The 27,928-nt window shown below is 40.1% G+C and overlaps 2 protein-coding genes across 3 annotated transcripts in view; both read left to right on the forward strand.

The window, feature by feature from the left end:
- CFAP206 (cilia and flagella associated protein 206) overlaps window positions 1-6,932 on the forward strand; it is a 43,308-nt gene extending 36,376 nt beyond the window's left edge. For both annotated transcript variants that reach the window (XM_030314586.1, XM_030314585.1), the window contains exon 13: window positions 6,447-6,932. In XM_030314586.1, coding sequence (XP_030170446.1) covers window positions 6,447-6,677 — 231 coding nt within the window. In that variant the 3' untranslated portion in view covers window positions 6,678-6,932. The remainder of the gene's footprint in view (window positions 1-6,446) is intronic.
- A 7,219-nt stretch (window positions 6,933-14,151) lies between these two features.
- Window positions 14,152-27,928, forward strand: part of SLC35A1 (solute carrier family 35 member A1) — a 33,769-nt gene continuing 19,992 nt past the window's right edge. The window contains exons 1-2 of the mRNA XM_030315947.1: window positions 14,152-14,495; window positions 16,060-16,237. Of these exons, the coding sequence (XP_030171807.1) occupies window positions 14,480-14,495; window positions 16,060-16,237 (194 nt within the window). The 5' untranslated portion in view covers window positions 14,152-14,479. The remainder of the gene's footprint in view (window positions 14,496-16,059; window positions 16,238-27,928) is intronic.

Here is a 27,928-nt window from a genome sequence, read left to right on the forward strand (position 1 = left end):
TTTGTTTTTCAGGTGTGGAGTTTGGTGAGTTCTTTATAGATTTTGGATACTAGCCCTTTGTCTGATACATCATTTGCAAGTCTCTTTTCCCATTCTGTTGGTTGCCTTTTAGTTTTGTTGATTGTTTCCTTTGCAGTGCAAAAGCTTTTTATCTTGATGAGGTCCCAATAGTTTTTAATTCCCTTGCCTTTGAAGATGTGTCAGGTAAGAAATTGCTGTGGCTGAGGTCAAAGAGGTTTTTCCTGCTTTCTCCTGTAGGGTTTTGATGGTTTCCTGTCTGACATTCAGGTCCTTCATCCATTTTGAGTTTGTGGGTCCAAATCTGGGGTCTCTGTTCTATTCCATTGGTCTATGTGCCGGTTTTTGTGCCTATACCGTACTGTCTTGGTGATTACAGCTTTGCAGTACAGGCTAAAGTCTGGGATTGTGATGCCTCCAGCTTTGGTTTTCTTCTTCAGTATTAATTTGACTATCCAGGATCTTTTGTGGTTCCATACAAATTTTAGGATTGCTTGTTCTAGCTTTGGGAAGAATGCTGGTGCAATTTTGATTGGGATTGCACCGAATGTGTAGATTGCTTTGGGTAGTAGTGACATTTTAAAAATATTTATTCTTCCAATCTATGAGCCTAGAATGTTTTTCCATTTCTTTGTGTCTTCTTCAGTTTCCTTCATAAGCTTTCTAGAGTATTTGGCATACAGATCTTTTATATTTTGGTTAGGTTTATTCCTAGGTATTTTATGGTTCTTGGTGCAAATGTGAATGGGATCAATTTCTTTATTTGTCTTTCTGTTGCTTCATTATTGGTGTATAAAAATCCAATAGATTTCTGTACATTAATTTTGTATCCTGCGGCTTTGCTGAATTCATGTATCAGTTCTAGCAGACGTTTGGTGGAGTCTGTCAGGTTTTCCATGTAGAGTGTCATGTCGTTTGTGAAAAGTGAAAGTTTGACTTCATCTTTGCCAATTTTGATGCCTTTTATTTCATTTTGTTGTCTGATTGCTGATGCTAGGACTTCCAACACTATGTTAAACAACAGTGGTGAGAGAGGACATCCCTGTCGTGTTCCTGATCTCAGGGGGAAAGCTCTCAGTTTTTCCTCATTGAGGATGATATTAGCTGTGGGCTTTTCATAAATGGCTTTTATGATGTTTAAGTACGTTCCTTCTATCCCGACTTTCTTGAGGGCTTTTATTAAGAAAGGATGCTATACTTTGTCAAATGCTTTTTCTGCATCTATGGACAGGATCATATGGTTGTTATTTTTTCTTTTATGAATGTGATGTATCACACTGATTGATTTGCGAATATTGAACCAGCCCTGTAGCTCAGGAAAGAATCCCACTTGATCATGGTGAATAATTATTTTTTATATGCTGTTGAAATAGATTTGCTAGTATCTGGTTGAGAATTTTTGCGTCTATATTCATCAGGGATATTGGCCTGGGATAGTTGTCTTTTTTTGCTGAGTCTCTGTCCGGTTTGGGAATCAAAGTAATGCTGGCTTCATAGATGAGTCTGGAAGTTTTCCTTCCAGTTCTGTTTTTTTGGAGTAGCTTGAGAAGGATAGGTATTAACTCTGCTTTAAATGTCTGCTAGAATTCCTCAGGGAAGTCATCTGGTCCAGACTCTTATTTGCTGGGAGATTTTTGATACCTGATTTTATTTCTTCACTAGTTAGTTATGGGTCTGTTCAAATTTTTTGTTTCTTCCCTTTTGAGTTTTGGTAGTGTGTGGGTGTTAATAATTTTTCATAGTATTCCCTGCTAATTGCTTGTATTTCTGAGGGATTGGTTGTAATAAATCCATTTTCATTTGTGCTTTTATCTATTTGGGTCCTCTCTCTTTTCTTTTTGAGAAGCCTGGCTAGAGGTTTATCGATTTGTTTATTTTTTCAAAAACCAATTGTTGGTTTCATTGATCTGTTCTACTGTTGTTGTTGTTGTTGTTGTTTTTTTTTTTTTGATTCTATATTGTTTCTTTCTGCTCTGGTCTTTATTATTTCTCTTCTTCTTCTGGGTTTGGGGTGTCTTTCCTGTTCTGCTTTGAGTTCCTTTAGGTGTGCTATTAGATTTCGTATTGGGGATTTTTCTTGTTTCTTGAGATAGGCCTGGATTGCAATGTATTTTCCTCTTAGGACTGCCTTTGCTGCATCCCAAAGCATTTGGATTGTTGTATTTTCATTTTCGTTTGTTTCCATATATTTTTAAATTTCTTATGTAATGGCCTGGTTGGCCCATTCGTTTTTTAGTAGGGTGTTCTTTAACCTCCATGCTTTTGGAGGTTTTCTAGACTTATTTCTGTGGTTAATTTCAAGTTTCATAGCATTGAGATCTGAAAGTGTGCATGGTATGATCTCAATTCTTTTATATCTATTGAGGGCTGTTTTGTGACCCAGTATGTGATCTATCTTGGAGAATGTTCCATGTGCACTCGAGAAGAAAGTATAGCTTTGGGATGCAGAGTTCTAAATATATCTGTCAAGTCCATCTGGTCCAGTGGATCATTCAGGGCCATTGTTTCTTTACTGATTCTCTGTCTAGATGATCTATCCATTGTTGTCAGTGGAGTATGAAAGTCCCCTGCAATTACCACATTCTTATCAATAAGGTTGCTTATGTTTGTGATTAATTGTTTTATACAGTCGGGTGCTCTTGAATTTGGTGCATAGGCATTTATAATTGTTAGCTCTTCCTGATGGATAGACCCTGTAATTATTATATAATGCCCTTCTTCATCTCTTGTTATGGCCTTTAATTTAAAGTCTAGTTTGTGTGATGTAAGTATGGCTCCTCCAGCTTTCTTTTGACTTCCAGTTGCATGATAGGTAGTTCTCCATGCCCTCACTTTCAATCTGAAGGTGTCCTTGGGTCTAAAATGAGTCTCTTTAGACAGCAAATAGATGGGTCTTGTTTTTTTTATCCATTCTCATACCCTGTGTCTTTTGATTGGAGCACTTAGTCCATTTACATTCAGTGTTGTTATTAAAAGATACGGGTTTAGAGTTGTTGTGTTATCTGTAGATTTCATGCTTGTAGTGATGTCTCTGGTACTTTGTGGTCCTTGCAACATTTTACTCACAGAATCCCCCTTAGGATCTCTTGTAGGGCTGGTTTAGTGGTGATGAATTCCTTCAGTTTTTGTTTGTTTTGGAAAATCTTTATCTCTCCTTCTATTCTCAGTGACAGGCTTGCTGGATAAAGGATTCTCGGCTGCATATTTTTCCTGTTCATCACGTTGAAGATTTCCTGCCATTCCTTTCTGGCATGCCAAGTTTCAGTAGATAGGTCTGCTACTACCCTTATGTGTCTACCTTTGTATGTTAAGGCCTGTTTATCCCTAGCTGCTTTCAGAATTCTCTCTTTATCCTTGTATTTTGCCAGTTTCACTATGATATGTCGTACAGAAGATCGATTCAAGTTATGTCTGAAAGGAGTTCTCTGTGCCTCTTGGATTTCAGTGCCCGTTTCCTTCCCCAGATTGGGGAAGTTCTCAGCTATGATTTGTTCAAGTACACCTTCAGCCCCTTTCTCTCTCTCTCTTTCTTCTGGATTCCTATGATACGGATATTGTTCCCTTTGATTGAGTCATATAGTTCACTAATTCCCCCACGTGATCCTGGATTTTTTTTTATCTCTTTTTTCTCAGCTTCTTCTTTTCCCATAATTATACGTTCTAATTCACCTATTCTCTCCTCTGCCTCTTCAATCTGCGCTGTGACTGCCTCCATTTTGTTTTGCACCTAATTTATAGCATTTTTTAACTCATCATGACTATTTTTAGTTCCTTGATCTCTGCAGCAATAGATTCTCTGCTGTCTTCTATGCTTTTTCCAAGCCCAACGATTAATTTTATGACTATTATTCTAAATTCTTGTTCAGTTATGTTGCTTTTATCTGTTTTGATCCATTCTTTAGTGTCACTTCTTCCTGGAATTTCTTTTGAGGAGAATTCTTCCGTATCATCATTTTGGCTAGTTTTTTGTCCCTTATGAATTTTAAAAGCTTGTTATATGCTCTGCATTGTGAGCACTGCTATATTAAAGGGGGGTCATACACTGTCCAGGGCCTGGCTCTTCAGGAGATGTTTTTTGGAGTGTGTTACTTGTTCTCTGTTGTGACTTTGGTTATTTTATTTCCCTATTCGTAATGATGTTTTGGACTCTCCATCAGGTGTGCTTTGATTTGTTCCTTGAAGTAGCCCTAGAAAGGAAAACAAACAAACAGGAAACAAAAACACACAAACACACAAATAAAACAAACAAACAGAAACAAAAAACTATAAACAATCCAAAAATAAAATACCAGGAACACCAGCTACAAATAAAGAACAGGGTGGAGGCGGTACTGATTGAAGAGCACATATAAAGAGAGAAATGACAGGGATGGGGTTTGGGGGCGGGGGGAGAAAAAATAAACATTGACCAGGCAGAGAGACTAAAAGGCTTAATCCAGAGAGAGAGAAAGGAAGATAAGGAAGGATGTGGGGAAAAAGAAACAAAGATAAAGTTACCCAGACAGAGAAACTGTAAGACATGATTTTTCCAGAGAGAGAGAAAGGAAAGGAAAGAAGGAGGTGTAGAGCACGTATCTAGAGAATGGATTAAATATGTCTGTTTAAACAAACCAATAACCGGAGTAGCCAGCCTAGAGGAGAGAAGAGATAAGAAGAAGAAATGGAAGGGAGAATATATCTAAATAACAAGAATTATCCTAGGATTAATCCAGGCAATGCAGCAGTGCTAGTCTGGAGGAGGGGGCCGACTGCCTCCAAAGCGTCTATATCCAGTAGATATGCAGTTACCCGGTAGATACGCCTGGTTTGGTGTAGGCTGGTCCTGCCTCCACTGTGGTTTCCATGGTGGGATCTCTGAGGCCTCACCTTGGTGGTGGTGGGGAGAAAGATGGCAACCCCCAGTCTCTTCTCCACAACCCGGTGTCCCAAATCACTCCTTTGGAGCCATCCTCACTGGCCGCAGCTGCAAATGAGGCTGTCTGTCTGGCTCCACTGACTCCTGTGCCAGGCTCTTGGCTGGGATTTAAATCCCTGCTCCGTGTGCCCTGGTACTGGGGAAGCACCTCTCTATCCAGGCCCCATATGTGGTCCCGGCTGGTTTTGTCCTGTGCGGAAGCACTTCAGGGGAGAGGACCGGTTTCTCCTGTTGTGGACTGTGCCCTAATCTACCACTGAACCCAGAGATGGCTCCCCTCCTCCCCAGGTGCATGAACCAGGCAGCCTGCCCCAGTCTGAAGAAAGCCCCGCAGTTAGAGATGGGATCCTTCTCCATCCTGGTCCGAGGGTTTTCTCTTGTCCAGATATAGTCCTATGCTTGCCTAGCCACTCTTTCTCTTCCTTTTGGCTCTCTGCAGAAGGGGATCCCTCCCCTCCATGCCTATGCAGCCTGTTTTATCTCCCTCCCCCGTTTGCAATCACCCACCCATGGCCCTTCAGTTTGTCCCTGTTTCTCCCTGGTAGACTCAGTCTCTTTTTCTCCAAGATTCTTGAGGTTCAAAGTCCTTTGGCTTCAGCCCTTCTTTGTTTGAGATATGCGAGAGGTACAGATCCCCCTACTTCTCTGCCATGTTGGCCCCATTTACGCTAAGCCGGTCTCTACCTTTTTAAGTCACAGGCTTTTATGCTTCTGAGTTCTTTTCTTGGACTTCTTTGTTACTTCAGTAACTCCTAGTCTCCTTTTTTGTTTGCTTGTTTTTTAAAGTTTATTTATTTTGACAGAGAAAGAATGAGTGGGGCAGGGGCAGAGAGAGAGGGGGAGAGAATCCCAAGCAGGCTCCACACTCACGCAGAGCCCGATATGGGGCTCAATCTCAGGGACTGTGATATCGCAACCTGAGCCAGAATCAAGAGTCGGATGCTCAACTGACTGAGCAACCCAGGCACCCCACTCCTTGTCTCCTTTCAATAAAACTCCTCTTTGCTTCCCAGCCTGAGTAATCTGTTTAACTTCATGTTTATTAGTAATCCATAAAAAGAGCAAGCAAGATGTAGACTAATGTAAAATATAACCTGAAGACATCAGAACTTTTTATATTAAAAGTCTTGGGTGAAGCCCATTTAAAAAAGAAACGAAATCTTAAATTTTTGTCTTTTAAAAAAATAAACCCAGTATGGTGGAAAAATCCAAGTTGTATAAATCTCAAAATATAATAATGAAGGAATTAAAAGATTATATTAACAAATAATTGGGCTCACTGTTAAGTGTGATCTGTATGTTCTTTCTTTGGGTCCGTTTTCAACATTTTATGTATTTTCTCACTCCTTGGCAAAGGATATTTATTATGTTCTAGTTTTTCTAATGTTTTAATGTTTTGTAGAAATATGCTGTGTAGTAGGGCTAATTTCTTTGTGGACTGAGAAAAAAGATTCGGCCAAATTATTTGTTCTTTAGAGATGGGTTAATTCCTGTGTATTCTCTTTCTTCTTAGGCCAATTTGCGTCGGAAGGTTACTCACTCAGTACAAACTGACCTTAGTCACATGAGAAGAGAAAATTGTTCACAGGTGTACCCACCAAAGGATGCCAGCACGCAGTCTATGAGAGAAAGCAGCACCCGAGTGCCCAGGCCCCAGATTTACATAGCTGGTCTTCGTGGGGGACAGGGTAAAATCACATATGGGGTCAAGGTGAACTTAACTAGAGCTGTTGATGAGACCTAGTTAAAGACTGTATTTTTTAAGTAGATATCACCAAGTTATGAACAGTGACAAATATTGACAAATATCTTTGCATCAATGGAAATTACTAAATTTTGTGAGTCTGGCACATTCATTGGTTGTGTGAATGTTTTCTGGATTCTGTCAAACTGCTACAAAAAACTAAAAGTTGTTCTCTGGAGCACATTTTTCATTCTATTAAAATTGAAAAATAAAACTCTGCCCACTCAGCTTCTATTTGTTAGAAAAAGTTTGGCAGCATTAAAGGCTGAAATTATGATGTATTTAGATATTAATATATTTATAAGATTATGACTAAGATAGCTTATTTATTTCTAAAATAATTTTTAATGGTAAACATTAAAACTTTAAAACCTAGGCAATATTTTAGCCTCATTAAAGTATTAAATGTTAACGGGATTAAATTGATGTATAATAAACCTCACTAATTTGGAACAATTAGAGCAGAGGTCCACATGAATTTTTAAAATCTGGAAATTTTACATAAAATCTGGATTTCTAGTCCCTTGGGAAAAAAAAGTCAGAATATTTGCAAATACTTGGCTAGTATTCCTGTGAGTAGTAGCTGTGCCCTTTCATAGGCCAAACACTTCTAGTCCCAGCCCCTGCTGTCTTTTTGGTCTCCCGCATTACTCCTGTGCCTTTTTGCCTGGCCCTATAGGCAGTTGTACATAGGGCCCATGTGAATTACTAATAGCTGAATTTTAGAGCTGTAGTTTTATTACTGTCCTACAAACTTCTTTTTTTTTTAAGTTTATTTTTAAGAGGGAGAGAGAGACACAGCATGTACTCATGGGAGTGGGGGAGGGGCAGACAGAGAGAGGGAGAGAGAGAATCCTAAGCAGGCTCCATGCTTCAGCACAGAATGAGACTTGGGGGTCGAACCCACGAATGGTGAGATCATGACCTGAGCTGAAACCAAGAGCCCAGCACTTAACTGACTGAACCACCCACGTGCCCAATATATATATTTTAAATTTATTTCTTTATTTTATTACTTTCTTACATATTTCTAATACCAGTCCTAGATAATAAAGACTCCCTGGTGGAGGGACTGTTAAACATGCTTTAATAGCCAGGGGATAATTTATATTTAATGTATTTTTTCTGCCTTGGTGACTTTTAAGGTGTTTATATAATTTGCTTTCTGTGTATGTATAGTGTTATCTATAATGTGAATATGTTTCAAAATGCCCTTTGCACAGATATCATAAAGGTAAACTTTAAATAGACTTTCTTTTAAAAACATTTTTTAAAGTTATTTATTTATTTTGAGAGAGAGTGGGGGGGTGGGGTAGGGACAGAGGGAGAGGGAAAGAGAGAGAATCCCAAGCAGACTCTATGGTGTCAGTGCAGAGGATAACGCAGGGCCCCAACCCATGAACTGTGAGATCATGACCTGAGCTGAAGTACAATCCTTAACTGAGCCACCCAGGCGCCCCCTGACCTACTTCTAAGTGTTCATAATTTTCATACCTGAAGTTTAAAAATGGTGTTAGAGTATCCTGGGTGGTTCAGTCAGTTAAGCGTTGGACTCTTGATTTTGGCTCAGGTTATGATGTCCTGGTTCGTGGGATCGAGCCCTGCATGGGGCTCAGTGCTGATACCTCAGGGCCTGCTTAGGATTCTCTCTCTCTCCCTCTCTCTCTGCCCCTCCATTGCTCTCTCTCTAAAAATAAATAGTAAACATTGAAAAATAAAAATGATGTTAAAGATAAGACTGGCTGTTGGGGCAAGGCCTGGGGCTAGGAGTGGGGGCAGGGTTCTGTCCTTGAAGAAGGTGGGAGGTTAGAGCTAACACTAATTTTTACAGCATCAGGTATTTGATTTTATCTGTTCTGTCAAACCTCATTCGGTTCTGCAATATTTCTAAACACAGAAAAGAATGGCCATAAGCCATAAGCCATAAGATAAGGCATAATTTGGGGTTATCAAGTTAAGGCTGAAAGTAAAATTGCCAAGTGAATAAAAATATCAAACCCAATTTGAAAAACTAAATTTAATATCAGAAAGTGCAACAGAATCAGGATAAAGGGAGCTAGATCAAATGATAGCCTCATCTTTTCCTAGGATCTTGACCATCTCCCCAAGCCCCAATGTTCTCTAAAGATTTCCAACCGCATGCTGGACCCTGTGTCAGGCACCCCCATTTCAGCAGGTTACAGGCCAAACTCATTTTCTCTGACAGACTTGTTTCTCCCTCTGTATTTCTTTCTGTGCTTAGAGGCCATCACCATCTACTCAGTAGCATAAGGCAAAAAAACTTCTTGATTGCCTTTCTCTCATAGCCCCTATATTTAAAAAGTCATCAAACCCTGCTGATTTGTCTTGAATTGTCTTTGGAATCTATCTTTCTGTTTTAACCATGACTGCTATATTTTAGGACTTAGTCCTATTACCATATTCATTGGCATAATTTTTCTAGCATACAAATCTGATAGTGTCACCCTCCCCCGTTCCCCCAACTTTCACTTCCGTTGCTTAAACACCTACCAAAACTCTTTTATTACCTAGGAGATGATGGAAAAACTCTTTCATACATGATGTAAGACTTTTCAAAATATATCTATCTACCTTCCAGTTTCATTTTCTGCTCCTCTCATGCTGTCTCCAAACACTATACATATTAGGGAAATTGAACTCAACCTCTTCAAGTGTGTCATTGTCTAATACCACCACTCTCTACTCTCGCTTTTCCCTGTCACTTGGAATGTACTCCACAGACACCCTCATGAAATTACACTGTCCTCAAACAGCCTGGTCAGCTTTACCTTTTCAGTGAATATTTCCCCTATCACCTTTAGGAGAATTAGTTGCTTCTTCCTTTGAGTTTTCACTACATTTTATTTATACTCTTACTGTAGTACTCAAATAGGTACATATGTGGTCATCTGTAATCTCCCTGTTAGATTTTTGAGATTTGAACTGTGTTCTAGTCATTTTTATATCCCTGGCATTTGTATAGAATTTTGTTGGGTGAACTAAGGCAGAAAAAAAGGAATAAATGAAAGAACAAACTGGAGGCAGGATATTGGTCAAATGATTATTTTAATAGCCAAGGTGGGAACTGATAAAGAGATCAGTAGCCAAATAGTCATTGGAAAAGAAGAGAGAGAGGAACAGAGGAAAAAGAGATTATTTTTTGAGAAGTAGTAGGAAATAAGGATACGCCAGGTTGGTACAGCTTTTGGAGAACGCTGAAAGCCAGGCAGAGGAATAGGTTGCCTTTATGCAGTCAGATTAGGACTTTATGTAGTACAATTAGAAAGCCATTGTAGGTTCTTGAGCAGAAGATTGTGGGAGAGAGACGCTACAGTTAAGGAGATGGCTAGGAAGCTGTTGAAAGAATTCAGGCATGTGGTAATGGATGACATGAAGGGGCAAATGTGAGATTTGATGAACAGGATATAACATCTCAGGAAAGGGAAGGAAATATCACAGTATGACCTCAGGGTGTCTACCCTAGGAGGCTGAGGACAGTTGGGAAGAGGAACTGGTTGATCAAAAATGAGAACATGTTCAGTACTAGAAAATCTGTGTTTAAAGGATGACAAAAATAATAAAGCAGAGATGACTGGAATTTGAACTGGACAAAGGTAATTTGGGAGGTCATCCCCAAGGGAGTGGGGATGGAATGAGGAGGAAGAGACCACATAAGACCAAGGAGCAGTCAGAGGAGTAGAAAAAGAAAGGAGTCTCTGTGGTCAAGGAAGTAAAGTGAAGGTCCACTACTTACTAGCTGTGTTACTTAATATTTCTCTGCTGCAGTTTCTTCATCATAAAAATTGGGGTAATAATAGCTTCTAATTCACTGGGTTGTTAAGAGGATTAAAGGAGTTAACCCATGCAAAGCATTCACATGATAAGCGATTTGTTAATGTTAGCCATGAGAGGAAAGAATCTCTAGTGTCTCATTCTACTGCACTCCCGCCCTTATTTTGTCCACTTTCTATTTTCAAGCTCTCAGTTAGTGCCCAGAATAATGCTTGGCGCATTATGGCTTTCACTCAATGTCTGATGAATAAACAGAAGAGGATGAGAAATGAGAAAAGGTCAATGGAGTCGGCATCTGCTAAGCTCTGTTTTAATAGAGTTGGCTTGCGTAGAAACAGGACTGCAGCAAGCAGAAAATCGTAGAAATAAGTACAGACTACAAATCAGTACTGTTTGGCATGAAAAGAAAAATGAGATTATGGTAACTAAAAAAGGAAGCAGAGGCAAGGGAGAGTTAAGCTCAAATAAATGTTTAGATATTGATGATTATTACACAAGTCCAGACACTGAATTTTTCATGTCTCCTTGTATTTTCATTATTTTCTCAATTACAAAATGCAACAATTCTTTTAACTTGTCTTTAGTAATATTACACCATAGAAAAGAATTGTTTTAAAATAATTACCTAGCAAATATAATTTTCTTTATTTTTAAATGTTTATTTATTTATTTTGAAAGAGAGAGAGAGATAGAGGGAGCTCGCAGTAGAGGGGCAGAGAGAGAGGGAATCCCAAGCAGGCTTCACCTCCAGGGCCCAGTACCACGCTTGATCTTACAACCTTGAGATCATGACCTGAGCTGAAACTGGGAGTCAGAGGCTTAACCAACTGAGCCACCTAGGTGCTTCTAATTTTCTTAATAGCAGAATGAACAGTTTGCTTAAATTGTCATGGAAGCAATTATGTTTAGATATCTGCATTTGTCTAACTGTTCTTTATAGTTAATGATTTACTATACTTGAAACTTCACCACTTTTAATAACCTATTGTGTAGCTACATACTTGAATTTAACTGTAACTTCCTTAAGCCTTTTGGTACTGCTTACTGCACAGCCTACACTTTTACTTTATTACCAATGGATATAGTAATGGGCTTCCTTTTCAACGTTTATTTATTTTTGGGACAGAGAGAGACAGAGCATGAACGGGGAAGGGGCAGAGAGAGAGGGAGACACAGAATCGGAAACAGGCTCCAGGCTCTGAGCCATCAGCCCAGAGCCCGACGCGGGCTCGAACTCACGGACAGCGAGATCGTGACCTGGCTGAAGTCGGACGCTTAACCGACTGCGCCACCCAGGCGCCCCATGGGCTTCCTTTTATATAATTCATTGAGACTAGGGTCACTCTCATGCCTGAGCTGAGATAGAAGTGAGCAGGATTTCAAGGCAATACTGCAGCTTGATAGTGACAATCAGGAATATCATTATGGTTTCAACTGGTAATAGCCAATAGCTGTTTGAGACACAGGTTAGCACATTATCAGGCAAATGACTCTGTGGTTCACATGTTGAAGATCACTGCTTCTTGCACTAATCAGGGTTGTATAGGACACTAGTATACATAAAAGAAGCACATTAAGTCAACAGGTTTTCCTCTAAGACTTAGGATAATTCAAAATGAGAAAGTAAAATTTAGCTCAGATGTAAAGAATGTAAATATCTGCTTGGCCATTCATTGGGCTGAGATAATGAACAGAAACTCAAGCTAGAAAGTTAATGGGAAATAATATTTTTTCTGAAGGGCATGCTGCAGTAGAATATAATAACCATCCCCTGTTTTGCGTGTCTACTCTCTAACTCAGTGAAAAATTTTGTTCTCTAAGAGCATATACTGTTAGAACCTTGCTGTTGACATTTTATCAGTAAGAATTAAACAGCCTGCTTTTGCTTGAAGGATTTAAGTTACTTTGACACAAAGAAGCAGCTTCAATTTCCAACCTAAGAGGAAAGTCTTCATTTTAGAGGCTCCTGAATACAACAGTCCACATCCAGTAACTTTGCTGTTTTCAAGAAACAGGATCCTGAGACTATTCTTTAGTCCATATCTGATGTGAACTTCCTTATAAACAGCCCTGCTTTGAATGTATCAAAACACTACTTCCTTTAAATTTCATTTAAGTCCACATCCTTGTCCCAGATTTTATAACTCTTTCTGTATTTCCAGAGACATCCCACACAATTCCTCTGTTGTGCAGTTTCCCTCACTGGAATGGATCAATAATCCTGCTCTGTCTGAATACAGGTTTGTCCCTGCTGGTCTTGGGCTGGACAGGTTAGGACAAGAGGCATCAAAGTCTAGTCAAGGTTCATTCCAATGGAGTAGGAAGTCTTTCGGGCAATTAAAATTTATTAAGAAAAGTAGGGTTCAGCAGCATAAGTTATGTGAACCAGAAATGCCACAAAAACAGTCCAACAGCATTTTACTCACCACCCTAAGTAGTGTGCATGTGTGTGTGGGCGTTTGCCTGTGTGTATGTCTCTGTGTGTGTGAGATACTATTCTCTACCAGAAGGAACCACGGTTCCTTGAAGTGTAGTTGATTGCATTACCTATGACAGGAAAAAAATCAAGATTGGCTGGAAACCCTTGTTGCCAGAAATAAAGAATGCTTCAGAAATCTTGTGCAGGTGTAAAGAAAGGAGTAGGCTCACAGGGGCCACACTGGGGTAATTTGAGCATCAAAAGGAGGATAATTAGAGTTAATAGAATTGAGACTATAATGATATCCAAAATGGGAAGAGATAAACTGTACAAATCCATAGTTGTAAAAAAAAATTAGGAATGTATCATGTTTTTAAAATTAATTTTAAGTCCACATATGAGGGTTTTTTTTTTTGAGTATGTTAAGAACATACACTAGGGGACCGTTACCAATTACAGGAAGAGGTGATTAGCACCAGTGAGCACACGTACAACCGGTAAAGGGAAGGTCCAACAGTGTTAGAAAATGAGATCAATCAAATGTCTGACTCTACAAAGCTCCTTCAGATAGTAACGTGATGCTAATAAGGCATGCAAAATTTCCCAATACTGTTAATACACTATATATATATATATATACATATATATATATATATGTAAATGTCTATCTAACGGTAACACATAGAACAATCACTCAAATCTCTAAAAAGTCATTTTAGGGAAAGATGGTGCTACGGGAGATGTAGGCGGCTGGGCATCACAGATTCTTGTACCGCTATTCCTGTAAGGGCTGAGGTGCCTTCATAGTATTTTTAACCAATCCACGTTATCTGGAAAGCCTTTCATTTTGCCAATGAATTTTTCTAACATAGTTTATGCTAATAAATATCCTCTAGTGAAAGTGAAGATTATAGCGGCTGAAGTAAATGCCTGTTGACACGTCTAATATTTTTGAGGCCCTTTTGTTGTGAGAAGATCATGTAGTTAGAATGTCCGGTCAAGTAAATATAATCAATGACAACGCTGACAATAAGGACACAGGCACAAGACTTCTGAAAAATACATAAGTCATATGAAGAGGTAACAATGCAAGGTAATGAGCGAGGTGGAAGTTACAAAAGTTATGGAAAGTAGTTTCTGTTACTTTACAGGTTCTGAGGGTTTCTACAACAGCTTTTGACAGGCACGAATCATTAAGTCTGACCCCGTCTTCATTTGCTACCAAATCACCTTGGTGAGGACTACAATTCCCAGAACGCAACGCTCTGCTCCCTTGACTCCGCTTCCTTAGCCGGCCGGGAGGTGTAGTTTACAGAACGACGTCTTCGACTCGAGTCTTACGCACTTGTCAGCAAGGACTCAGCCGTAAAGGCCTCTTTCCATCCGGGTCTTTCCATTTTCGGCGGTAGCTCGGATTGCGGAGCCTAATCTTGGCTCCAGGCTGGGCAGGAAGTTGGCGGATGGTCGGCTGACGAGGCGCTCTAGGCCGAGCGGTTTTCGTCTCTATGACCACAGGAGGCGGTCTCCGGTGTCCCGAGGAGGGCGCTTGGAGGGGGCGTGCGTCAGTTCCGCGCGGGGCTGTCGGGGAACCATGGCTGCCCCAAGAGGTGAGGCCGGGGGCCGCTGGAACGGGGGAACCTGCGGGGGGCGGTGGCGCGGGAGTGTCAGCTTCTGTCCGCGCCCGCGGGGCTTCGGGGCAAGGCTGAGGCGTCGGGCGTCCGGAGTTTGTTTGGAGCCGCTCCCTGGCGCGAGCTCGCGCCGCCGCCTGTCAGGGCAGCGCCGGGCAGCCAGCCTCCTACTGCGGCTGCCTTCCCAGAGGCGGATTCCGCGCGGGGCCGTTCGGCGGCCGGAGACCGTGCCTGCTTCGACGAGCTTGCAGTGGGTGGGAACCGAATTCGGACAGGCCCGGGCTGCGGCGGACCCGGAGAGGGGCCGGAACGCAGGTCCCGGGCTGGACCCGCATCACCCCGTGGGAGGCAGGACTGTGCTCCGTTCCGGCGGGGTCGTCGCGGCTGCGGTCTCTTCTGCGCCTTCTGCCCTACGGATGCTCAGAGGCTTAAGGGCATGCTCCGGCGCGGAGCCCAAGCTGCGGCTGGTCCATGTGACAGCCACTGAAAACATCACTGGGGCATTAGAACAGCGCTGAAACGTAACGAGATGGAGAAAGCAGTAGTTAAGAGTTCCTTCCCTGGAGAATGTTGTGTGTGGTTAGAAGGAACACTTGATAATTTGGGGTGGAGGGTGAGCCCCACCGCTTTTCCCTCAGGGATGGCAGTTAGGGTAATAATGTTTGATGACTAATTGCCATTTCATGAGTGATTCTGATTAACCCCGAAGCACTTTGTTTTGCTGAGTGGGATGTGTACGTTAGGAGCAGAGTTGAATTTCTGGACCTCAGAGCAGTAGCTAGGACAGGTTGGGTGACTCCCAGATTCCTAATCCACCCTTCTCCCAAAGAGCATTTGGCTTCACCTCTGAGTAAATGTTAAACAAATACTTAGAGCATATCTTTCTGCATGGGTGCTAAATTATTTTCCTGGTTGGGGAACCTACGTTTATCATTCAAGCCCTGCCCAGGGCATTGTCTGTAAGTGCATATCGTTCTCATATGTATTCTCCCTTTTCAAATAAGTCCAACCTTAAGAGTCTTTTTGTAGTAACACAGGAAATAAGGGGAAAAAGTAAAATTGTTCTGATGACATAGAATACGGACAGCAAGATTAATGATGAGCAAAACTTCACAATTACAGAACTCAAATCATCTGAAATAGTTCCAACAATGTACAGATTTAGGCTTATTGCCAATAAATATTTGTTGTGTCTTAGGCATAAGTCTTATATGCCCACTAAAAATGTAGAACACTAACATTATATTGCTATATTAAATATTTAATTTAGGATATCCGAAACTGTGTCAGTGTGCTGCATAATCTTGCAGGAACAAAATCCTTGCCTAAGTGGTTAATATTTAAAGTCAGCTGTGTTTTGTGTATGTATGTATGTTTGTGTTCATGTAATTGAAATGTATTGTTTTGAAATAAATGTTCAAATGTCATGGGTTTTAAAAAGTATTTTGTGCTTGAAATTGGAAAGCATTTTGAGTTATAACATTGACTTTTATAAACATAATATTGTCTACTAAATAATATCTTTGTTGTACGTATTTTCCAGAAAATGTCAGTTTATTATTCAAGTTATACTGCTTGGCAGTGATGACCCTGGTGGCTGCAGCTTATACGATAGCTTTAAGATACACAAGGACATCAGACAGAGAACTCTACTTTTCAACCACAGCCGTGTGTATCACAGAAGTTATAAAGTTATTGCTAAGTGTGGGAATTTTAGCTAAGTGAGTATAAATACTTTTTAGTGTGTTAAATTATTAATTTTCACGAGTAGTGTTTCTCAACCTGGGGCAGTTTTGCTCTGCAGGAGATCTTTTTTTGGTTGGGCCCACTTGGGTGATGCTACTGGCATCTGCTGGGTGGGGGCCAAGGATACTGCTAGACCTCCTACAATGCATAGCACAGCCCTCCACAACAGTATCGTCCAGCCCCAAATATCAGCAGTGCAGGTCGAAAGACCCTGCTCTAAACCAGGGGTTGGCAAATTTTGATCCTTGGGCCAAATCTAGTTTGCTGCCTCTTTGTTGTAGCAGAGACTGTGGCTCGCAAAGCCTAAACTATTTACCACTTGGCCTTCACAGAAAAAATTACTGTCGTCTGTTTTAGAGGCATATAATGATAGTAATAGTTAATGTTTCTTGTGTTTCCTGTGTTAAGTGCTTTTCATATAAATCATCTAATCTGTATACATTTTTTAGGTAAGTACTGTACCCCTATTTTACCTACATAGCATCTGAGGTTCCTCAATATTACACTGTTAATATGTGGCAGCACTGGGCTTTGATTTGAATCAGTATCATCGTATGAGAATCGTTTTTAGCTAAGGATGCAGCATAAGAGAGGGTTAGGAATAGGGGCTTTGGAGTGACACATAACTTTAAACCTAGACTCACTGGGATTATGACTTTGCACACATCTCTTAACCTCTCTAAGTTTTAGTTTCTTTATTTTTTAATTGCAGAAAATAATACAGGGTTGTGAGAATTAAGTAAAATCTGGTAGGAAATTGCATTGGGGAAAGATTTATGAGATGTGGCCCTTTTGGGTCATGTGGCAGGTGAGAATTCATACAGGTTTCAAGGTGTGAGTTGGTGAGAGTGGGGCACCAGTGAGGAATAGCATGTGTGTAAGCTTTTAGGTAGAAACAAATTTCATATAAATACTTTTAAATTTCACTTAACAGATATTTATTGATTTCCGTGTTATGGTTTTATAAAAAGTGTTGGATATACAAGTATAAATGAAATAGATATGGTTTCTCCTTGCTTGGAGCTTAGGCTTAGTGGAAGAAAGAGAAAATAAACCAGTAAACACACACATGATTACAAATAATCATGTGAAAAAAAAATACTCTAAATATGATTTGGGGAGGGAGAAAAGAACAGAAAATTAACTTGAGGCCACATGGTGGCAAGCTTTAATATATTTGAGTTTAAGATCTATTTTGTGGGCTGAGATACTGTGGGAGCTTAACTTGTTAGGTTGTGAGTAGGGTAAAATCTCAGACCTTTCACAGTTTTGTACTTAAGATTTATTTTTATGGAGATTTGGCTTCGTTTAGGGGATTCTTCATTCTGGAAAATGTCAGATAAATAAGAGGCCTGGTTGTACCTTTGAAAGGCAGTGTTCCAAATGCAAAAACCTGTGTCTAAAACTCCGCAGCAACTTATACACAGCAACCCAAGAGTTTAATAAAATCTTAAGGCTTGTCTTCTTTCAAGATAAATGTAGGGGTATTGGAAGAAGAAGGTTATAAGGCAACCCATCTCTTCTTTTTATTCCCCAAATTCCATGGGGAGAATCAATTGTGGCTCAAGAATGAAATAGGACTGTCAAGCATGACATCAGCCATTTTGAACTATAAGGTCAAATCATGATTCAGTTGTTTTGTAACTGTTAGGAATTTTTAACAACCAGTGTGCAAAAAAAGCAGTGAGGGTTTGGTGTAACTCAGCCACTGAGCTATTTTGTGCTAACCCACCTGTATAGACTTTGTTTTATTTTGATGCTTTTCCAGCTTTGTATTGCTTGGTGTGTAGTATTTTCTTATTCTTCAGCTCTTCAATGTTATGGGTATGGTCAGTTGTAGTTTGTTTTGTGGAAGCTTTTTTTTTTTTTTTTTGAAATTACATACAAAACAGCACAAAAATTTCTTAAACATTTTTTTAAAAATGTTTATTTATTTTAGAGAGAGAGAGAGAGTGAGCAAGCAAACGGGGAAGGGACAGAGAGAGAGAGAGAGAGAAGAGAGAGAGACAGAATCTGAAGCAGGCTCCAGGCTCCGACCTGTCAGAACAGAGTCCATCGTGAGATCATGACCCGAGCTGAAGTCAGACACTTAACTGAGTCACTCAGGCACCCCAAAGTACAAAAATTTCTAAGAATTCACCAGACAAGTCAAATAATGGTGTTGAAATAACAACAGTTTGGAAAACCAAATTCTGTACTTGCTCAACATCGTCATCAATAATTAGTTGCTGTGTCTATCACTAGCATAATGTAAAGTCTCACAAGAGAGGCTCTTTTATGAACCTATACTTGCAGAGTATTCAAGACCAGGGATAACCAAGAAAAAGAATTATGACATGCATAGTTTTGGTAGTTGGCATTTGACATTCTGTGGATAACAAGAATTTGGCAGTGAAAGAGAATCATTTAAAGCACACAGTTTCTAAGTGGAAAAGCACTGGCAAAAAAATATATAGAATATGAAACTAAATCCATTTGAAATTACTGGGTTTTTAAGTGAATGTAATTTTTGTGGAGAAATATGTTTGCAAATTTTCATGTGCTTACTCAGAACACATTGATAGAAATGAAATACCTGCTATTCATAACAAGAAAATATTTTATTTCTTGGAACAAAGAAATTACTTTTAAGAGAGCATCTGTAAAAATGTTAATTTCTTAGAATGGTAAAAAAATGAAAGATAAAGAAGAATTATTTCAACTGAGGAAGTCACAGACTGATAATTCCAAAGTGAAATGAAAGGCACTGTGATTGCTTCTTTAGCTTGTTCAGCAATATGTGGTTAGACACTTGATAATGAAACTAAAACATAGCTATTTGGGAAAGATATCCAGTGAAAATGTTGAAAGTTGGTTCTAGATCTTGAAAGGACAACTGGCTTTTATCAATTCACCTGGAACAGTTTGGAATATGAAAAAGATGAATAAAATACAGACTCCAGGTCACTAAGAATGAATTGAAGTGTTAAGAGTTGCAGCAAATGAAAAACCCAATAACTTTATATTTGTCTTTTTGATTGAATGATGTGAAATTTGCGAAGAAGTAAAAGATTTTCTGGATACTCTTCACGCTGTCATTTATTTGTATATATATTAAAATTGATAACTTAAAAAAAAGGTAGATCAAAGGCAAATAGGATGTTATGTAGTTTGTCAAAAAACGCAAGTTGGATATTAGTGTTTTATTTTACTGTGATGGAGAAACTTAGAATATCAGAAAATATTTGTGGGAAGAGATTAGGTTTTGTTTCCAAAGTAGAAGCAATATTTTATCATTTGGGAGAAAGGATAAAAACTTCAGGACATTGGGAGAATGTGAAAGAATTATATTAGAAATAATTAAAAGTTTGTAACTTGAAGAATCTTCAGAGAAGAAAAAGTGAGAAAAAATTAAATCCTGATAAAATTTCTCTCATATTATGAAAATAAAGTTAATGTAAAAATTAGACAACATGTTACAAATTCTGACTTGAAAATTTGGGAGAATGACAGGAAAAGGAAAGAAACCTGGAACTACTGTTTAAATGTAAAAAAAAATTATTAAAAGAAGTAAAAGCTTCTTCCTCTTTCCCAGTCTTTACCCTATGATAAAATGCAATAACTTTATAGAGTTTATATAAATACTTCAAAACTTCAATTTGGTCTGAACTTTACAGACAAGTTTGGCTGTTCATTTAGTATTGTCTCTACAGTAATGCTTTTTTTTATATTAAATATAATTTATTGTCAGATTGGTTTCCATACAACACCCAGTGCTCATCCCAACAAATGCCCTACTCAATGCCCATCACCCACTTTCCCCTCTCCCCCACCCCCCATCAACCCTCAGTTTGTCCTCAGTATTTAAAAATCTCTTATGGTTTGTCCCTCCCTCCCTGTCTCTAACTTTTTTCCCCCCTTCCTCTCCCCTGTGGTCTTCTGTTAAGTTTCTCAGGATCCACATATGAGTGAAAATATATGGATCTCTCTCTGACTGACTTATTTCACTTAGCATAATATCCTCCAGTTTCATCCACATTGCTGCAAATGGCCACATTCCATTCTTTCTCATTGCCAAGTAGTATTCCATTGTATACATAAACCACAGCTTCTTTATCCATTTGTCAGTTGATGGACATTTAGGTTCTTCCCATAATTTTGCTACTGTTGAAAGTGCTGCTGTGAACATTGGGATACAAGTGCCCCTATGCATCAGCACTCCTGTATCCCTTGGGTAAATTCCTAGCAGTGCTAGTGCTGGGTCATAGGGTAGATCTATTTTTAATTTTTTGAGGAACCTCCACACTGTTTTCCAGAGCGGCTGCACCAGTTTGCATTCCCACCAACAGTGCAAGAGGGTTTCTCCACATGTTATTCCAGCATCTGTAACTCCTGATTTGTTCATTGTAGCCACTCTGACCAGTGTAAGGTAGTATCTCAGTGTGGTTTTGATTTGTATTTCCATGATGAGGAGTGACGTTGAGCATCTTTTCATGTGCCTATTGGCCATCTGGATGTCTTCTTTAGAGAAGTGTTCATTCATGTCTTCTGCCCATTTCTTCACTGATTATTTGTTTTTCAGGTGTGGAGTTTGGTGAGTTCTTTATAGATTTTGGATACTAGCCCTTTGTCTGATATGTCATTTGCAAGTCTCTTTTCCCATTCTGTTGGTTGCCTTTTAGTTTTGTTGATTGTTTCCTTTGCAGTGCAGAAGCTTTTTATCTTGATGAGGTCCCAATAGTTTTTAATTCCCTTGCCTTTAAAGATGTGTCAGGTAAGAAATTGCTGTGGCTGAGGTCAAAGAGGTTTTTCCTGCTTTCTCCTGTAGGGTTTTGATGGTTTCCTGTCTGACATTCAGGTCCTTCATCCATTTTGAGTTTATTTTTGTGAATGGTGTAAGAAAGTGGTCTAGTTTCATTCTTCTGATGTTGCTGTCCAGTTCTCCCAGCACCATTTGTTAAAGAGACTGTCTTTTTTCTACTGGATACTCTTTCCTGCTTTGCCAAAGATTAGTTGGCCATACATTTGTGGGTCCAATTCTGGGGTCTCTGTTCTACTCCATTGGTCTATGTGCTGGTTTTTGTGCCTATACCGTACTGTCTTGGTGATTACAGCTTTGTAGTACAGGCTGAAGTCTGGGATTGTGATGCCTCCCGCTTTGGTTTTCTTCTTCAGTATTACTTTGACTATTCAGGATCTTTTGTAGTTCCATACAAATTTTAGGATTGCTTGTTCTAGCTTTGGGAAGAATGCTGGTGCAATTTTGATTGGGATTGCACTAAATGTGTAGATTGCTTTGGGTAGTAGTGACATTTTAACAATATTTATTCTTCCAATCCATGAGCCTGGAATGTTTTTCCATTTCTTTTTTTTTTTTTTTTTTTTAATTTATTATTATTATTTTTTTTAACATTTATTTTTGGGACAGAGAGAGACAGAGCATGAACGGGGGAGGGGCAGAGAGAGAGGGGGACACAGAATCGGAAACAGGCTCCAGGCTCTGAGCCATCAGCCCAGAGCCTGATGCAGGGCTTGAACTCACGGACCGCGAGATCGTGACCTGACTGAAGTCGGACGCTTAACCGACTGCGCCACCCAGGCGCCCCTGTTTTTCCATTTCTTTGTGTCTTTTTCAGTTTCCTTCATAAGCTTTCTAGAGTATTTGGCATACAGATCTTTTATATTTTGGTTAGGTTTATTCCTAGGTATTTTATGGTTCTTGGTGCAAATGTGAATGGGATCAATTTCTTTATTTGTCTTTCTGTTGCTTCATTATTGGTGTATAAAAATCCAATAGATTTCTGTACATTAATTTTGTATCCTGCGGCTTTGCTGAATTCATGTATCAGTTCTAGCAGACGTTTGGTGGAGTCTGTCAGGTTTTCCATGTAGAGTGTCATGTCGTTTGTGAAAAGTGAAAGTTTGACTTCATCTTTGCCAATTTTGATGCCTTTTATTTCATTTTGTTGTCTGATTGCTGATGCTAGGACTTCCAACACTATGTTAAACAACAGTGGTGAGAGAGGACATCCCTGTCGTGTTCCTGATCTCAGGGGGAAAGCTCTCAGTTTTTCCTCATTGAGGATGATATTAGCTGTGGGCTTTTCATAAATGGCTTTTATGATGTTTAAGTACGTTCCTTCTATCCCGACTTTCTTGAGGGCTTTTATTAAGAAAGGATGCTATATTTTGTCAAATGCTTTTTCTGCGTCTATTGACAGGATCATATGGTTGTTATTTTTTCTTTTATGAATGTGATGTATCACACTGATTGATTTGCGAATATTGAACCAGCCCTGCAGCTCAGGAAAGAATCCCACTTGATCATGGTGAATAATTATTTTTTATATGCTGTTGAAATAGATTTGCTAGTATCTGGTTGAGAATTTTTGCGTCTATATTCATCAGGGATATTGGCCTGGGATAGTTGTCTTTTTTTGCTGAGTCTCTGTCCGGTTTGGGAATCAAAGTAATGCTGGCTTCATAGATGAGTCTGGAAGTTTTCCTTCCAGTTCTGTTTTTTTGGAGTAGCTTGAGAAGCATAGGTATTAACTCTGCTTTAAATGTCTGCTAGAATTCCTCAGGGAAGCCATCTGGTCCAGACTCTTATTTGCTGGGAGATTTTTGATACCTGATTTTATTTCTTCACTAGTTAGTTATGGGTCTGTTCAAATTTTTTGTTTCTTCCCTTTTGAGTTTTGGTAGTGTGTGGGTGTTAATAATTTTTCATAGTATTCCCTGCTAATTGCTTGTATTTCTGAGGGATTGGTTGTAATAAATCCATTTTCATTTGTGCTTTTATCTATTTGGGTCCTCTCTCTTTTCTTTTTGAGAAGCCTGGCTAGAGGTTTATCGATTTGTTTATTTTTTCAAAAACCAACTGTTGGTTTCATTGATCTGTTCCACTGTTGTTGTTGGTTTTTTTTTGATTCTATATTGTTTCTTTCTGCTCTGGTCTTTATTATTTCTCTTCTTCTTCTGGGTTTGGGGTGTCTTTCCTGTTCTGCTTTGAGTTCCTTTAGGTGTGCTATTAGATTTCGTATTGGGGATTTTTCTTATTTCTTGAGATAGGCCTGGATTGCAATGTATTTTCCTCTTAGGACTGCCTTTGCTGCATCCCAAAGCGTTTGGATTGTTGTATTTTCATTTTCATTTGTTTCCATATATTTTTAAATTTCTTATGTAATGGCCTGGTTGACCCATTCGTTTTTTAGTAGGGTGTTCTTTAACCTCCATGCTTTTGGAGGTTTTCTAGACTTATTTCTGTGGTTAATTTCAAGTTTCATAGCATTGAGATCTGAAAGTGTGCATGGTATGATCTCAATTCTTTTATATCTATTGAGGGCTGTTTTGTGACCCAGTATGTGATCTATCTTGGAGAATGTTCCATGTGCACTTGAGAAGAAAGTATAGCTTTGGGATGCAGAGTTCTAAATATATCTGTCAAGTCCATCTGGTCCAGTGGATCATTCAGGGCCATTGTTTCTTTACTGATTCTCTGTCTAGATGATCTATCCATTGTTGTCAGTGGAGTATGAAAGTCCCCTGCAATTACCACATTCTTATCAATAAGGTTGCTTATGTTTGTGATTGTTTTATACAGTCGGGTGCTCTTGAATTTGGTGCATAGGCATTTATAATTGTTAGCTCTTCCTGATGGATAGACCCTGTAATTATTATATAATGCCCTTCTTCATCTCTTGTTATGGCCTTTAATTTAAAGTCTAGTTTGTGTGATGTAAGTATGGCTCCTCCAGCTTTCTTTTGACTTCCAGTTGCATGATAGGTAGTTCTCCATGCCCTCACTTTCAATCTGAAGGTGTCCTTGGGTCTAAAATGAGTCTCTTTAGACAGCAAATAGATGGGTCTTGTTTTTTTTATCCATTCTCATACCCTGTGTCTTTTGATTGGAGCACTTAGTCCATTTACATTCAGTGTTGTTATTAAAAGATACGGGTTTAGAGTTGTTGTGTTATCTGTAGATTTCATGCTTGTAGTGATGTCTCTGGTACTTTGTGGTCCTTGCAACATTTTACTCACAGAATCCCCCTTAGGATCTCTTGTAGGGCTGGTTTAGTGGTGATGAATTCCTTCAGTTTTTGTTTGTTTTGGAAAATCTTTATCTCTCCTTCTATTCTCAGTGACAGGCTTGCTGGATAAAGGATTCTCGGCTGCATATTTTTCCTGTTCATCACGTTGAAGATTTCCTGCCATTCCTTTCTGGCATGCCAAGTTTCAGTAGATAGGTCTGCTACTACCCTTATATGTCTACCTTTGTATGTTAAGGCCTGTTTATCCCTAGCTGCTTTCAGAATTCTCTCTTTATCCTTGTATTTTGCCAGTTTCACTATGATATGTCATACAGAAGATCGATTCAAGTTATGTCTGAAAGGAGTTCTCTGTGCCTCTTGGATTTCAGTGCCCGTTTCCTTCCCCAGATTGGGGAAGTTCTCAGCTATGATTTGTTCACGTACACCTTCAGCCCCTTTCTCTCTCTCTCTTTCTTGGAATTCCTATGATACGGAAGTTGTTCTGTTTTAATTGCATCACCTTGTTCTCTGATTCTCCCCTCGTACTCCTAGATTTTTTTATCTCTCTTTTTCTCAGCTTCCTCTTTTTCCATATTTATACCTTCTAATTCACCTATTCTCCCCTCTGCCTCTTCATTCCTCGCTGTGGCTGCCTCTATTTTGCTTTGCACCTAATTTATAGCATTTAACTCATCATGACTATATTTTAGTCCCTTGATCTCTGCAGCAATAGATTCTCTGCTGTCCTCTGTGCTTTTTTCAAGCCCAGCAATTAAGTTTATAACTATTATTCTAAATTCTTGTTCAGTTATATTGCTTAAATTGGTTTTGATCAATTTGTTAGCTGTCGCTACTTCCTGGAATCTTTTGAGGAGAATTCTTCTATGTCATCATTTTGGCTAGTTTTCTGTCCCTTACGCATAAAAGCTTGTTGTGTGCTCTGCATTGCGAGCCCTGCTATATCAAAGGGGGGTCATATACTTTCCAGGGCCTGGCCCTTCAGGAGGTGTTTTTTGTTTTTTGTGTTTTTTTTTTTTTTTGGAGATTGTTACTTGCTCTCTGTTGTTGTGACTTTGGTTTTTTTATTACCCTGCTCATAGTGATATATTGGACCCTCCACCAGGTGTGCTTTGATTTGTTACTTGGAGTAGCCCTATGAAGGAATACAAACAGACAAACAGGAGATAGAAAGACACAAAGAAATAAAACAAACCCCAAAAACTGAAAACAAAAAACCAAAAACACAGACTATAAGTAAAGAAGAGGGTGGAGGCAGTGCTGATGGAAGAGCACATACAAAGAGAGAAATGCCGGGGGTGGGGTGGGGGGGGGAGGGAAAAAACGTTGTTTAGGCAGAGAGACTAAAAGGCTTAATCCAGAGAGAGAGAAAGGAAAATAAAGACGGAGGTGGGGAAAACAAAACGAAGATAAAGTTACCCAACAGAGACACTATATGGTTTGATTATTCCAGAAAGAGAGAAAGGAATGTAAAGAAGGAGGTATAGAACATGTATCAAGAGAAAGGATTAAATATGTCTGTTTAGACAAACCAATAACCAGAGTAACAGCCTAGAGGAGGGCAAGGATAAGGAGGAGAAATGCGGGGGTGGGTGGGGGGATGGAGAGTATATGTATATATTCAGAATTGACCTAGAGTTAATCCAGGCAGTGCTGCAGCGCTGGTCTGGAGAAGCTGTCCGCAGGGCCTGTCCAGTTCCAGTAGATACACAGTTATCTGGTGTGAAGGGGCGTGATTTGGTGTAGTCTGGACCCACCTCCACTATGGGCCCCAGGCCTCATCCCTGAGGCCCCACCTTGGTGGTGGTGGAGGGGGGGGGCGGGAAATGGCGATCCTGTAGTCTCTTCTCCACGGACCTGGACCTGGTGGACTCTGTTTGAGTCATTCTCATTGTGCTGTGGGTGCAGATGGGGCATCCCTTCTTGGTCCGCCAACTTCCCTGACCCTGCGCTTGGCCAGGATTCAAAGTCCTGCTCCGTGCACTCTGGCACTGGGGGAGCACCTCTCAGTGCAGCCTGATATGTGGTCCTGGCTGGCTTTGTCTGTGCCACCACACTTCAGGGAGGACCGCCTTCTCCTACCATGGACTGCGCCGCCAAGCCCACAGGTTGGGGGGGAGGGTGGTGGCAGACTAAGGCAGATGCAGGCAGGCTTTGTCTTTTCCCACAGCACTCCAGGGAGGGGGCCGCTTTCTCCTGCTGCAGACTGTGCCACTGACCTCGCCCCTGAGCCCCGGGGTGGCGGACGCAGGCAGGCTTTGTTCTGTCCCACCACAGTCCAGGGAGAGGGCTGCTTTCTCCCACTGTGGACAGCGCCCTCCACCTAGCCACTGAGCCTGGGGGTGGAGAACACAGGCAGGCTTTGTACTGTCACGCAGCCCTCCAGGGAGGGGACTGCTTTCTCCCACTGCGACTGCGTCCCTGGACTACCACCGAACCCAGGGCTGGCTCCCCTCCTTCCCAGGTGCACAAACAGGGAGCCAGCCCCAGTCTGAAGAAAGCCCTGCAGTTAGAGATGGGATCCCTCTCATTCCCAGTTCGGGGTCTTTTCTGCTGTCCAGATACGGTCCTACACTTTCCTAACTGCTTCCTCTTCCCTTTGTCTCTGCCGAAGGGGATCCCTACCGTCTGTGCCTACGCAGCCTGTTTTATCTCCCCCAGTTTGCAATTACCCACCTATCTTTTCTCAAGTTGTCCCATTTTATTCCTGGTAGATTCAGTCTCTTTTCTTCCCAGACTCTGGGGTTCAAAGTCTTCTGGCTTCCGCACTTCTTTGAGAGACGCAGAAGTATGGATCCCCCTACTTCTCCACCATGTTGGCCCTTCTACAGTAACGCTCTTTGCTCAGAATATGTTTAGTCTTGGCTAATTGTTGAAGAAGTACATATCATTTTATAGTATGTAGAGATGGGGGCAGAGACTCAAGAAATTTCTTGAAATTTTTAGTGTCTTTTATAATTAAGGTTCACTTACAGAGAAATATATGACTGCCACATGCAACTAATGTTTCACTTCCTCCAAATATTTTAAACATATAGTCATACTCCTTCATTTATTCATTCATTTATCAAGTTATGTGCTCAACACTTTCAGATGTAAGAAGGATAGTCGCAAACTACAAAGGTATAGGTCTGTCCTCATGGAGCTTATAGCCTAGTAGAGAACCAGATATTAAGCAAATAACTAATACATTTGTGGAATGTAAATGTAAATGAATGGGTGTAATGTAAATAGAGGATGCTGTAAATAAATATAATAGAGGGTCTGCATTTGGGTAGGAAGGCTTTCTCTCTGAGAAAGTTACATTTAAAACTAGACCTGAAGATTGAGTAGAAGTTGTGTAGGAAAAGAGCTGAGGGAAGGCAGACATAACAGTGTGTTTGAAGTACCTGAGGCAGAAAAATTCTTGATTTTTAAAGAACAACAGCAGCAAATCACTATGTCTGGAGTGTTGTGAGAAGGGGAGTGGTGCTAAGATGAAGCCGGAGAGGTCTGCAGGATATCAAGACTAAGTCTATGGGCCTGTGAGGAATTTTAGATTTTATCTGATGTGCATTAGGCAATAATTGAATGGTTTAAATCAGGGACCAACCAGTGGTGACCCATTTTGTTTTAAGAGTCACTGATCTTTGAGGAGAA

Source organism: Lynx canadensis, chromosome B2 (assembly GCF_007474595.2).
Source record: "Lynx canadensis isolate LIC74 chromosome B2, mLynCan4.pri.v2, whole genome shotgun sequence".
NCBI classification, from domain to species: domain Eukaryota; kingdom Metazoa; phylum Chordata; class Mammalia; order Carnivora; family Felidae; genus Lynx; species Lynx canadensis.